Source organism: Pristis pectinata, chromosome 23, assembly GCF_009764475.1.
Source record: "Pristis pectinata isolate sPriPec2 chromosome 23, sPriPec2.1.pri, whole genome shotgun sequence".
Classification (NCBI taxonomy): domain Eukaryota; kingdom Metazoa; phylum Chordata; class Chondrichthyes; order Rhinopristiformes; family Pristidae; genus Pristis; species Pristis pectinata.
This window is the reverse complement of record NC_067427.1, coordinates 32,344,104-32,358,524: the sequence shown is the minus strand read 5'-3', so window position 1 is coordinate 32,358,524 and position 14,421 is coordinate 32,344,104. Positions and strand designations below refer to the sequence as shown.

At 43.3% G+C, this 14,421-nt stretch overlaps 1 protein-coding gene across 11 annotated transcripts in view; it reads right to left on the bottom strand.

Moving 5' to 3' along the window:
• LOC127581976 (tenascin-like) overlaps positions 1-14,421 on the bottom strand; it is a 283,091-nt gene that overhangs the window by 59,102 nt on the left and 209,568 nt on the right. For all 11 annotated transcript variants that reach the window (XM_052036811.1, XM_052036810.1, XM_052036813.1 and 8 more), the window contains 3 exons: positions 13,302-13,455; positions 2,287-2,550; positions 441-626 (listed from right to left, as the gene is read on the bottom strand). In XM_052036811.1, the coding sequence (XP_051892771.1) occupies positions 441-626; positions 2,287-2,550; positions 13,302-13,455 (604 nt within the window). The remainder of the gene's footprint in view (positions 1-440; positions 627-2,286; positions 2,551-13,301; positions 13,456-14,421) is intronic.

Genomic DNA, 14,421 nt, shown 5'->3' with positions numbered 1-14,421 from the left:
GTATGGGTTTATTATTGTACAGTGAAAAACTTGTCTTTCATACCATTCGTACAGGTCAATTTGTTACACAGTGCATTGAGATAGTACAGGGAAAAAACCATAACAGAGTACAGAGTAAAGTGTCACAGCTACAGGGAAGTGCATTGCAGGTAGACAATAAGGTGCAAGGTCTCAACAAGGTAGATTGTGAGGTCAAGACTCCATCTCATCGTATAAAGGAACCATTCAATAGTCTTATCACTGTGGGATAGAAGCTGTCCTTGAGCCTGGTGGTACAGACTCCTGTATCTTCTGCCTGTTGGGAGAGGAGAGAATAGAGAATGACCCCGGTGGGTGGGGTCTTTGATTATGCTGGCTGCTTCACCAAGGCAGTGAGAGGTACAGACAAGAGTCCATGCAGGGGAGGCTGGTTTCTGTGAAGAATACCATTAACTTCTTACCAGTAATCTTAATGGTGGTGGTTGATTGAGTACTTCTCTCGACAGTTGTTTCCATATGTTCACCTCCTGCCAGTGGTGAAAACTTCACCTTGTAATTATTGGCAGCAGCTCTGGTGTTCTTCCACTCCAAGGTGATGCTGTCCTCTGTCTGAGACACATTTCGGAGGTTCTTGGGAGCATCAAGGTCTAGACGTAATAAGAGCAGGGATGGAAGAAGATTTGAGAGATTTCTGAAGGAAACTAGGATATACTTAAATGTCTTTACTCACATGCTATTGCCTGGGGATGTATCTATCGTCAGTTGAACTAAACATGTTGGAAGGTAGTGGCAACACGTTCCACTCTGCTGCTACACTGGTCTCTGTGGGACCAAATTTTGGACATGGAGTATCTCGCAGTGCCACAACCGCGCAGGGCGGGTGGTACTGCCCAGGAGGTGGAATTTCTGGACCATATATGTAACAACTTCTACATCCAACTCAAAGTAAAGTGGACTAAAAACAGGGATCATATTTTCAGGCTTTGACCTAATCTAACAAAAGAGTTACTTCTTTAAGGAGGGATAAAGAGAGCATCAGTGAAAATCTATAACTGGTTCCTTTTGATCTACTTCCATTTCACATGTACCCTAGATAATATTCTAATATAAACTAATATGCCCCCTTTTGTTGCTGAAACAATCTCACATTAAGTCATGTTTCCTGCATCATCTGAACCATACTTAGTGATGAGAATGACATCCACAGACATTTTATGAGCTCCCAACAATTAATACTGTATTGTCAGCAGTATATTAGCTGAGACTGTCTAAAAGAAGAGTTAAGCTGTTTATGAGTATGGAGTTCAACAGATGGAGCACGATGGAAATGGGATTTAGCTGCTCTTGTGTGAGTGAATGATCATCTCTCTTTAAAGAGTTATTGCACGAAGGCAAGACCTGAATGAAGGACTGGGAATTGAATTGGAACAACACCAGGGTTTCGGATCTCAAAGTCCCAGCGCATAGGTATGAACATCTGTAAACCATTCCAAAACAGACGTCCACAATCCAAGTGACCAGGTGATTTTGTTTCCTTTGCCCTGGATTAACAAGGAAATGCACAGACGCTGCCTCAGGTGAAAAGAATGCAAAATAAGATGAGGAGCCACGTGGAAAATAAGCACGAGTTTCGGGATATGATCCAGGCTATTCACATCCCCTCCCTGGACTCACTACCTTCTGCATCCCTCCTCCCTGGTGAATACGTTTAGTATTCATTTCAGACCTCGCCCATACTCCCTGGCTCCACACATAGATTACCCCTTTGGTCCCTAAGGGGACCCACTCTTTCCCTAGCTCCTGATGTGGAATGCCTTGGGATTCTCCTTAACCTTACTTGCCATGGCTCCCTTTTGCCCTTCTAATTTATTTCTTAAGTTCTCTCCTTTGCCCTCTGTATTCCGCAAGAAGCTCACTCTATTCCAGTTGCTGTATCTGTCATATTTGTCCTTTTTTTCTCCTGATCAAACATTCAGTAAACTTTGTCTATCAAGGTTCCCTAATCTTGTCATCTTTGCCTTTCACCCATATGGGAACACACTGCCCCTGTACTCCTAACTTTCTTTTAAAAGACTCCCACTTGTCAGATGTCATTTTACCTGCAAGATTCTGCTCCCAATCTACTTTCACCAGGTACTCTCTAATGCTTTTGAAATTAGCCTTCGCCCAATTTAGTACCTTTACTTGAGAGCCAACCTTATCCCTTTCCGTAACGACTATGAAACTTACAGAATTATGGTTGTTTGCTATAAATTTTTATGAACAATTTCTATAAATGATCGCATTACTTTGAAAATAAGGACTTGCCTGTTGTGAAGGTATTGACGGCAGGAACACTTCTCATATCCCCACGTTTGGAAACCAGCGACACTTCATATTCGGTGTCTGGTTGAAGCTTGGCAATGGAATAGGTTGTTTCGATGCCAGGAAGGTCGACAGCTGCCTTCTCACCGCCTGAAGTCCCGTAGAACAGGCTGATCCCCTCAATGTGTGCAGCTGGGTTGTGCCAGGTGATGTGAGCAGTGGTGTCTGTGACCTTGTTCACTTCCACTTGGCTTGGTGCATCAATCACTGGGGAGTCAATGAGTAAATTGGACCATTTACTATGTTAAGAGCAGAACATGTCCACTGGAGATGAACAAATAGAACATAGAACATTACAGCACAGTACAGGCCCTTTGGCCCACGATGTTGTGCCGACATTTTATCCTGCTCTAAGATCTATCTAACCCTTCCCTCCCACATAGCCCCCTATTTTTCTATCATTCATGTGTCTATCTAAGAGTCTCTTAAATGTCCCTAATGTATCTGCCCCCACAACCTCTGCCGGCAGTGCGTTCCACGCACCCACCACTCCTCTGTGTAAAAAACTTAGTCCTGACATCCTCCTTATATCCTCCTCCAATCACCTTACAATTATGTCCCCTCATGTTAGCCGTTGTCGCACTGGGAAAAAGTCTCTGATGACTGAGATAATGCATTTTCTGAAACTAGTGCCTCTTGCCTCACACCAGGGTCCAAATTCAATAACGTTGGATCTATTTTATAGGTTAAAACTGGTGTGGCAGTAACAATACTCCACTTATTACTTAATCTATCTGTGGAACTGGATAACCACCAAGAGGGTTATTGCCTTTATTTGGGTTGTTTAGTTGGCAACATTGAAAACAAGAGTTCTACACTCCTGGTTTTATTGACAGGCTTGGGCTTTGGAATACCGAGACCCTTTGGGAGGTTGAACTTTATAATCAGGGCTCCTTATAGAGGTGGATAGATTCAATTCTAAAAGGATCCAGAAAGTGGAAGATGTTCTGGCTGTTTTCAAACAGGCATTGGTGTCAGTATTCAACGGAGCTGGAGGGAGCTACACCTGACTTCACAGGCTCCCATAAGCCAGCCCTTGCATACCCCACCTCCAAAAAGTATCTACCCTCTGCCGATGACTCCAGCCTCCAGGATTTACAGCCTGGGTCAAAGAAATCCCTACAGATGACCAGTGTCAAGGTGCCTTATCGGTATGTCCATCCAATTCTTAAGAATTGGATAGGAATCCTGAAGAAGGGTCCCGACCCGAAACATTGACCACCGGCTTTTCTCCACAGATGCTGCCTGGCCTGCCGAGTTCCTCCAGCATCATAGTGTTTTTCGTCTGGATTCCAGCATCTGCAGACCTTTGTTCCTCTGGTATGTCTATCCATCCTGATTCACACTGTTCAAACCCTCCTGCCTCTTCAACTTTGCACTGAATGGCACTTTCAGGGAATTTCTATGGAACTATCAACTATGGAATTTGGTCCCCTTGTATCTAACTGTCATAACCCTGGAACTATGCAGAAAATAACGTTGTTTGTTAACAGGATGTGGACATTGCTGATCCAGCCAACAATTACCACCCATCTCTGAACTGAGTGACTTCACAGGCCATTCTGGAGGGCAGCCAGACACCAGCCTCCTGAAACAGACTCCCTGTTCGAAACCCTGTCATGGGAAGAGATCTCCAAGTGGACAGAGGAAGAGATTCAAGGAAGTATCCAAAGCTTCCTTGAAGAAATGCAACATCCTCACTGAATCCTGGAAATCTCTGGTCCATGACTGCTCAAAGTGGAGAAGATGGTATTGAGATCCTCGAGGACATGCATACAGAAGCCCTGTGTAAGTATGAAAAGGAATGGGCCCCTTCACAAACTGCCAGTCAGTCACCTCCTGCCACATCAGTGTAACAGTCTGTGGTTCCCACATTGGCATCATTTGCCTACCGAAACAGAGTGGAAGTGAATTGTCCTTGATCCCAAAGGACTGCCTAAGAAGAAAGCATGGTGGCTTTGGAGGCCAGACCTTGCAAGAGTGGCAGAGCTTTCTCCTTAAAGGACACTGGATTCTATGACAGACTGTAGGTGTCACCGGCACCCTACTGATACTGGCATTTTATTCTTGATCTACTTGATTATTTGAACTAGTTGAATTTAAATTTCCTATGTGCTGTGGTGGGATTTGAATTAATGTCACCAGATTAACCGTCCAAGTTGCTAGTCCAGTAACTTCATATATTTGGTCCATTCATTTTCAACTGAAGAAGATAATAATAAATCCCTTTAAATTAGCCCCTCTGAATACCACCAGAGGAATGATTATAGTCTATGAACACGTTCTGCATTGCGTCTTGAAACTGGTCATTGAAATACTGAGCAAATGAATCCCATTGGAGCACACTGAGCTACCCATTCAAAGCTGAGTTTCAAAGTGGAAGAAAATGTATAGATTATATGTAGTACAAATGATTGGGGTATTTGGGACTAATACTCCATTTTAAATCTGCTATTTAGGTCACTGTCGATTTTAACCTCATTGGAAGATAAGATACTTCAAAGTTGCCCTGTGATCATTGTAGGACCTATTTTTCTTAGCACCAGTGAAGATGGTAAAAATTACCCCAGTTCTAAAGGGATTAAAATAGAGCAAGCTCTTGTAACTTATGTATGAAGACAACACGTGACCTTCACATACATACAACAAATACACCATTTACGAAGAAACATAATTAATAAGTCAGCATAGCAACACAATGAGCTGTACTTTGATGAAGAGGTTTCACAGCATTGGACTTAATTGCAAACTGAATGTCAAGTTCAGGACATTAGGTGAGACACAATGAATCTAAATCTTCAGAAATGTTTGTCGCTCCATTGTACGCTTCACCACCGCTTTGAAGAACTTGCACATAAATTGATCATCAAATTTGCAACCGAAACTTAAGCCCTGTAATTGATAGTGCAAATGCTCTCTTAATAATGTGCTCAATGTTACAAACTGGCAATCTTCCCCAGATTATGTATAATTTATAATTGGAGAATTGCTGTTGGAGAATCTTTTTAAAAATTCAGTTCTTGTTCATTCTTTTCCTTCTCCTATACACAATCCATTCATTCTTTCCCTCTGGTTAGTTTTCCTTTGGTAACAGATTTGACATTGAATTTACCCACACTAGCTCACCTTCTTCCTCAGTTCTGCCTCCATCTATCGAAAGTATGAGGTCCCAGGCACCTCAATACCTTTGTCCCAATGTCAGCACAAACATCGAGCCAAGTGCAGTTCAAAAATTATCTTGAGCTGAAGTGTGTGCAGAAAGATCAACTCACCAATGCTGTGAGGTGCCCCACTCCAGCGAGTTCTAACCCAACCTGATTTACAGTTGATTCAGTAGAATTTCCAATTCTCCCCCTCACATTAAATCTTGCAAATAAATTCCCAGTGTCACAGAAGAGACTGCCGCAATGCTCAAGCTGTGATATTGAAATCTCCACTGTCGAGTTGTCGTATTTCCAGCAGGCAGTGAAAGACATTTGTTTAGCTGCTTACTGACAATCATCATGAACCTCAGTGGGTGAGTTGCGCTGGAGAAGGCCCCCAGCCTGGACTCACTGCTGACGATATCCAGTCACCCGTCCACTTGCACCTGAACGTGAGCAGCAGGCACCCAGTCAGGTGGAGCAGGCGTAGAGCGGTGAGTACCCCTCAGGTTACAATCGACAATGACCTCAGTGGTGCATCTAATATGGGGCATTGCCCCAATCATTTGTGCTTCATGTATTCTATACATTTTCTTCCACCTTGACATTCATGAGCTTGTGTGTGTGTGTGTGTGTCTCTCTCTCTCTCTCTCTCTCTCTCTGTGTCTGTGTGTGTGTGTCTCTCTCTGTGTGTCTGTCTGTGTGTGTGCCTGTGTGTGTGTCTGTGTGTGTGTCTCTGTGTGTGTACATGAGCTTGTGTGTGTGTGTGTGTGTCTCTCTCTCTCTCTCTCTCTCTCTCTGTGTCTGTGTGTGTGTGTCTCTCTCTGTGTGTCTGTCTGTGTGTGTGCCTGTGTGTGTGTCTGTGTGTGTGTCTCTGTGTGTGTACATGAGCTTGTGTGTGTGTGTACATGAGCTTGTGTGAGTGTGTCTGTGTGTGCCTGTACATGAGATTGTGTGTGTGCGTGTGTGTGTGCACATGAGCTTGTGTGTGTCTGTGTGCGTGCATGTGTGTGTGTGTGTGTGTGTGTGTGTGCACATGAGCTTGTGTGTGTCTGTGTCTGTGTGTGTGTGTGTGTGTGTGTGTGCACATGAGCTTGTGTGTGTCTGTGTGCGTGCATGTGTGTGTGTGTGTGTGTGTGTGTGTGCGTGTCTGTAGATGAGTGTGTGTGCACGTATAAGGTCCAGAACCATCACATCTGCACTTTACTATTACTGGATTTAATTAAAAGCTTGTCTGTTTGAAATATGTTTTTGATAATTTCTGCTTTGGAGAATAAACCAAGACAATGACAGAGAAGGAAAAATACAGTTTATATACTTACAAAGACCTCTTAAGTTTAATTACCACCTGGCAAGCTGACTAATCCACAGAAGATGCTTCATAAGCTAAAACTATTCTAAAAATCCTGAATGAATCAATTGACACGTTAACTTTAACCAGCAGACACTCATTGCCTGTTTCTTTTCAATTTACTTTGCAAGGTCAAAAGACAATTACCGGGTGGGTGGCTGCCCAATAATTAGAGTGAGCCACTGGAAGACTCATTTATTTCTTGTATCATTTTAGGTCTCGTAATTTCTTCCACTCTTTGTTTGAAGGACTTACAGAGATAAGCACTAAGTGTACTTTTTACCCTATCCCCTTGTGACAAATGACAAATGTAACTGACAGCCAGCTTTACCTGCCCCTTCCCATAAATATTCGACTTACAAAAGCATAGCATTAGAAATATAAGCAAAAATGAGCCAACCAACCCCTTGTAATTGTTCCACCGGTCACAAAGACCATGGTTAATCTTTAAACAAAGCATGATTTTCCCAAATCCCTTAATTCCCTGAAAAATTGTTGATCTCTGTCTTGAATATAGTCAGTGACTAAGCCTCCACAATCCTCTCCAGTCAAGAATTCCAAAGATTTCACTGAGATCACCTCTCATTCTTCTAAAATTAAGAGAGTACAGACCTGGTTTACTTAATCTCTAGCCATAAAACAAACTCACAATCCAAGGCATCAATCTGGAGAAATTTAGCTATAATCTCTCAAGTAACCCATCTTGCCTCTCCACTCTCGGTCCTGATGCAAGATCTCGACCCAAAATGTTGACAATTCTTTTCCTCCCACAGATGCTGCTCGACCCGCTGAGTTCCTCCAGCAGATTGTTTGTTGCTCCAGATTCCAGTATCTGCAGTCTCTTATGTGTCTCTCTCAGCCATGTTCATATTGAATACCAGGGTGGGCTTGAGGGTCTGTTGACCTACTTCTTCTCCTATTTTCTTTTGTTCCTGTTCTGAAGCTCCAAGTATACAACTGGTTTACTCTTGTTTACTCTGATAGTTGCAACCTCAAAAAATTCCTGTGGATTTGTCAAAAATGATTTGCCTTTCATAGATCTATGCTAACTCTACCCAATCCTATAATTATTTTCCAAGTGCTCTGTTACTACTTCCGTAATTATAGATACCAACGCTTGCTCTAACACTGATGTCAGGTTAAGTGGTTTATAATTCCTAGTTTTCTCTCTTGTTCTTAAAGAACAATTGCTACTTTCCATTTTGAGGAAACCAGGCTGAAATCAATGAAAATCTGAGGGATGACAACTAGTGTGTCCATTACCACCGGGGCTACTGCCTTCAAAGCTCAAGGTTATCAGTTCAGAGGGATTTATTGCCTTTCAGTCCCAATAACTGCGCCAACACCATGTCTTTACTGATGCTATTTCCTCTAGACATGCTCCTCCACAATTTACAGGAGGCTTTCTCCTTTGCTTTGCCAGAAGCCCACCATTCGTGACTTGTTCCCAGATTTCCTTCTCTTTTCACCCAGAAAGCAGAGTGAGTAGTAAATGACACAAATCATCTCTCCTAAACATGTCATACGCACTTTGCATTACATTTCCAAAAATTGGCTCCATTGATGTCAATGGAAGCTTATTCTGGACATGGAGTAAAACACACGTTGTAACGCCTGTTTAATGTACATCAACAATGTTGGCTCCCAATAAATCTCTCTGTTTGTTCTCTGACTTCATCCTCATTCAGCAAACAGCATCAATCTGACAAGGTCCCAAACAGAAAAAAAATTTACATGATTTAGTACTGGCAATGTTATCCTTTTATAAAAAAGGCCCAGTGTTTACTTTTTGTGAACATTTGCCATTAGTATCTTAGGTTGGTAATTTGCTTTCGAATTCTGTTGCTGGATCTTAAAATATAGTGCAAAATTGGCACTAATACTTTAAACTTGATGCTACTTGATGGAATTAATATTATTCAGTAAAACTCTGATAATCCGGCACCCTGGGACTTTGTTGGTGTCAGGCTGGCATGTTTCCAGACTACTGGATGTTACTCCCATTAATCTCCCGACACACTTTTACGTCACTTTGTTTACATGTATCACAGCAGTGTGATAAGTTTTACAATAAATACGATGAGTTTAAAGGGAGCAAGGATAGAACCCAGTGAATTTCAGCTTGTCACAATAGTCTGGACCCTGGTCCTGGCCACACTCCCACTCACGCTCCGGAATCCCAACTCGCACTCTGGACGAATGAGTGAACCAGATGCTGAACCATTTGGATTCCGAACAGTTGGATGCAGAATTATCAGAGCTTTACTGTATGTGCGATGTCATGCATGCCATTGCAGATGGTCGTGTAGAAAAGGGGAGGAATTTGAAAATGTCAATCAGCAAATAGAGGGGCGATGGGTGAGCTGGACTTGCTGTGAGTGAGGGTGTGGGGGCAGAGATTAACTATGGAAGGTGCAGTGTGCTGGCCAGGGGTCAACACCAGAGGTATCAAAGTCAAGGATGAAGGTTTCGGTGCTCAATAAGCCGAAAGAAGGGGGGAGGTTCAGTCAGTGCTCCAGAGAGAAGGAGATGGTCTTTGTAATGTGGCACAAAGGTTCAAAGAGTCTGGATAGAGTTTTTAAGCAGGAAACAAAGTTCCTGATGGATGTCAAAAGCAATGAATTTGACCTTCCCAACAGCTTTGGACATTTCTTTGTGACGTATGTCGGAGAAGCAACCTGACAAATCAGAGAGAGAAGAGATGGTCAGATGGACCGGGTGCACAAACTGCGTCCCTGTAGAAAGTGACACCGGCTGAATGGCAGTGTGTTAATCAGGAATAGGAGGGGGCTAAAGATGGATCCTGAGAGACCACAGTGTGAGAACAGGAAAAGTACCTGCAGTGTTAGAATCTGGTGGCAGCTCTTGAAGTGGTCTTGCAGTCTGAAACCTCATTAATATTATAATAAATATTGAGTTGTTCTGATCCAAATGTTGAGCTGCTGCATAAGGCTAGGCAGATACAACAGAGATTGTTGGCCACTCTAACTCCCCCCATATCACCTTTTTAATCAAGACTGACAGGTGGTCATCCACTCATTCTTCCCAAGTACGTCCAATATGCTGGCACCATTACTACACAGCACAGGGAAGATACCTTTGGTGTGGTTTTGCCTCTGTGTGTGGATTTGCTGTTCTGGAAAAGGATCATATTTAAGAGATCCTGTGAACATAGCCATGTTGAGGAAGAGTCACGTTTCAGGCAATACAGTTTTTAGTGTTGGGATGATCCCAGAAGGGAATTAAATATCCATGACTGGACATTTCCCAATCTTGTCAGCTGTGCCTGGTGGTTACTTTCCACAGCAAATAAATTAAATGTATTAGAAAATTACCTGAGTCATCAGGATCCACTGTTCCTTGTGGTGGGGCTTTATGAGGTATGAAATGATAAATTTGCACATCTGAAATGGCTGCAAACTAATACTTTGGCTGATCATTACCGCATTAATTGGACTTCCAGTTATGGCCAGATGCAAAATTACCGGGGGCGGCACAGTAGCGTAGCGGTTAGTGCGACACTATTACAGCGCCAGCGATCGGGGTTCGATTCCCGTCGCTGTCTGTAAGGAGGTTGTACGTTCTCCCGTGTCTGCGTGGGTTTCCTCCGGGTGCTCCGGTTTTCTCCCACATTGCAAAGACGTACGGGTAGGTTAATTTGGGTTTAAAATGGGCGGTGCGGACTCGTTGGGCCGGAAGGGCCTGTTACCACGCTGTAAATAAAATTTAAATTTAAAAAAAAATGTATTATCCTCGGCTATTTGCTTGCACGAGTTTCAATAACGTCTGTCAGCAGTAGAATTTTAAACCAGATAATGCTGACCTTACGATTTCTTGTGATGCTTTGTTATTTGTGAGCATTGGGTCTCACGGATGTTTTCAACGTGTTAACGCAGTCATGTACAAACATAGTTCCAGTTAAACCATGCCTCCCCCCTTGTGCCAAAACCTGACTGGCCTTACAAAAACGTGCAGACTTCGTTAAGTGTTGCAGCATTGCAAACAATGCTACCAGGTTCAATGGCCACAGCAACTCTTCCTGTTCCCAGAGTTTTATCTCTGGCATCCCCAAGATCGACCTTTAGCCCCCTCAGTGCTTTTGCAGGACGTACCTTGGCAACAGATTTCCTTAATGTAAGCCCTCTGTGTGCACAAGTGAAGCTCTCAGGTAGCTGAGTGCATCATTGGGAGCACTGGAGCTGATTTTTGATTAGGGCCATAAGTCTGCTGGGAGCCATTCTCCAACAAACTGCACTCGGAATGGGCACCTGATCCCGGGCCATGTGATCAAGTCCACAAATTAAAGTCCTCACAAATTCATGGTGTTATGCATCAGAGAAACAGGCCTTTGACCCAACTCCATGCCGAAGTGCCTTCCTGAGCTAGTCCCACTTGCCTGCATTTAGCTCATATCCCTCTTAACCTTTCCTGCCCTTGTACCTGTCCAAATGTTTTTTGGACATGTACTTGTAGCTGCCTCTACCATTTCTACTGGCAGCTTGTTCCATATACCCACCACCCTCTGTGTGAAAAATCTAACCCTCAGATCCCTTTTAAACCTTTTCCCTTTAACTATGCAATCTAGTTTTAGACTTCCCTATGCTGGGTTCAAAATGAGATGAGAAAGATTTAAGGTGATGTGAGTGACAATACTTTTCACACAGAAGTTGCTGGGTATATGGGAATGAGCTGCCAGAGAAAATGGTAGTGGTGGGAACAATTACAATGTTTAAGGGACATTTGGACAGGTACATGGATAGGAAAGGTTTAGAGGAATGTGGGCCTAACGCAGGAAAATGGGATTAGTTGGCATGGATGAGTTGGGCTGAAGGGTTTGTTCTGTGCTGCTTAACTCTATGAACCTATGAAAATGACTTTACTTAATGCTTCCTCACCTGTAGGTTCTCTTTCCAAGATACATTGTGAAGCCTGGAGCTAGGTTGGCTGCTTGGTTGCTGCCTTTGACTATTCTATTGGCCGTGCTTTGTCAGTTGATGGGGCATTTGCTCCATCTTGGATTTCCCCACCACTGACAGCCCAGAGCTCGTGTGGTGGGTCAGAGCACAGGGAATGCTTCACAGACACCGTGTTTAAAAATACTGTTCACAAAGTGGCTGCATTGAGCATGAGGTGCGTCAGGGTTAACATACTTCTGTACGTTGTAGATGCTTGTTGAGTGACTTGCATAGGGTGAATGTAATGATGAGGGGCAGGAACACAGCAAGAAGATGAAACAAAACTGTGATTTAAAGTTACGGTGGAAGACAGCGGGAAGGAGAAGAATTTGAGGAAGGAGATCTTCATTAACATCTACAGAGTGAGGAACTAGAGAGGTCTGAGAGTCTTAGTACAATCTTTTACTGAACGACCGGCAGACTCAGAATTGCAGAACAGCTCTTGATCTTAGACGCTCAACTGAAGCAAATAATAACACATCGTTTCTCAGGCTGCATTAAGGATCATTGCACTAGAATTGGGAAATCAAAATCTTCTATCAGCAGTTATTTTTAAGAAGCTTTTTCTCAGTTGATAGTAAATACCTTCTATTCATTGAACACAGCTAAAGAAAAGCTGAAGTGTAATTTAGATCTAAGACTTTAAACATTTAACAGAATGCTGAGATTAGAACATACACATGAAAGTAAAAACTGAAATATCACAACATTTCCAAAAAAAAAGAACAAATAATTAATTTTTTTTTATCTGAGGAAATCACAGTCCATGAACAGAAAGATAATTCTTTCAGGGCTGGAGATTTTGTTCGGAGGGAATGAAAGCTCGGTACATCAATAAAAGATAATACTTTCAGAGATTATGCTGGAGAAAGCTGCACACCCTACAGAGGAAAAGAAAATCACTGACAGCAAGTTGTAGACTCAGAGAGACATATAGCAGAGAAACAGGCCCTTCGGCCCACCACATCCATGCTGACCCTTTTTCCCATCTGTACTAATCCCATTTGCCCACATTAGGACCGTATCCTTCTATCCCTTTCCTATTTAAGTGTCTGTCTAAATGTCTCTCTAACATAATGATTGTCAGGTCTCCTCCACTCCAGGGAAAACAAGCCCAGCCTGTCCAATCTCTCCGTGTAATTAAAGTCCTCCAATCCAGGCAACGTCCTGGTGAATCTCCTCTGCACTTTTTCTACTGCAATCACATCCTTCCTGTAGTGTGGATTCCCAGGTTTAATTATGAATGTGTATAATCCAGGAGTTGCCATTTTCACAGCACGGTGAGACCGAACACTGACAGACTTGTTCTCATAACGACAGGAAAACTGTGCTCTTGGGTTTCTTAATGGTGTAATGTGATGAATTATGGAAAAGGTCCTTTGAACTATAATTCACATTTGTCCCACTTTAATCAACTCTGGGAGTAGAAAGTACTTTATTCTTATACTGACCCAAACTGATGGCTGTACAAGTTTGAAGGTAATCAGGCAGCAGTGAAGGTTTACTCACTTGTGGTCAGTTTCTGTTTAGCTGGCGGCCCGCGGGTGTTATTCTTCATTACATGAAGGCTGACTTCATACTCTTCTCCTGGAGCTAGGCCGGTTTGCACAAATGATACTTCTGACCTCTTCAGGCTATTCAAAATCTCGCCATTATCCTCCTTCTGTAACCGAGAGAAAATGTACTAAATTCGTTGAAAAGTGCAAACAAAGTGTCAGAAGCAGTCAACGAGAGGCACTTAGCTGTGGTACTTTATCATAGCGGGGTAGATGGAAAGGCAATAAGATTCCTGAAGGAAATTTATGGCAGTCATCACTCTTTAGGATGAAAAACACGAGGATGCTGGAGGAACTCAGCAGGCCAGGCAGCATCCATGGAGAAAAGCAGCGGTCAATATTTTGGGGTCAGGACCCTTCTTCAGGACTGAAGATAGGAAAAGGGGAAGCCCGATATATAGGAGGGAAAAGCAGAGCAGTGATAGGTGGACAACAGAGGGGAGCCGGGGTGGGCACAAGGTGGTGATAGGTAGATGCAGGTAATAGGCAGGTGTGGGGGAGGAGGGGAGAGCAGATCCACAGATGCTTCCACGGATTTCTCCACGGATGCTGCCTGGCCTGCTGAGTTCCTTCAGCATCATCGTGTTTTTCATCCTAAAGAGTGATGACTGCCATAAACTTCCTACAGGAATCTTATTGGACTGCAGATTCCAGCATCTGCAGTCCTATGTTTCTCTGTCATCACTCTTTAGAGCTGACTGTTATTTAGTTCCAAGAATATTATAAAGCAGCGGCAATGAGATCCAAACATCCTGCTTCAGCTCTTTCAAAGGCCATTCATATTTTCACGATGCCGTCCAGCCCATCGAGTCTATGCTGGGGCTCTGTCCTATTCTTTCTGTTGTTTCCTTTAACCTATTCTCTCTCACACGCCCACCGACCTCTCCTCTGACTCTCCTGCCACCTACCTACCCTTGGGGTAATTTACAGCAGCCAATTTGGGATGTGGGAGGAAACCGGAGTAGCCAGGGAAACCACGTCCAGGGAGAGTGTGCAAACTCCACGAGGACTGCACCGGAGGTCAGAATTGAACCCGCGTCACTGGAGCAGTACAGCAGCAGCATCAATTGCTG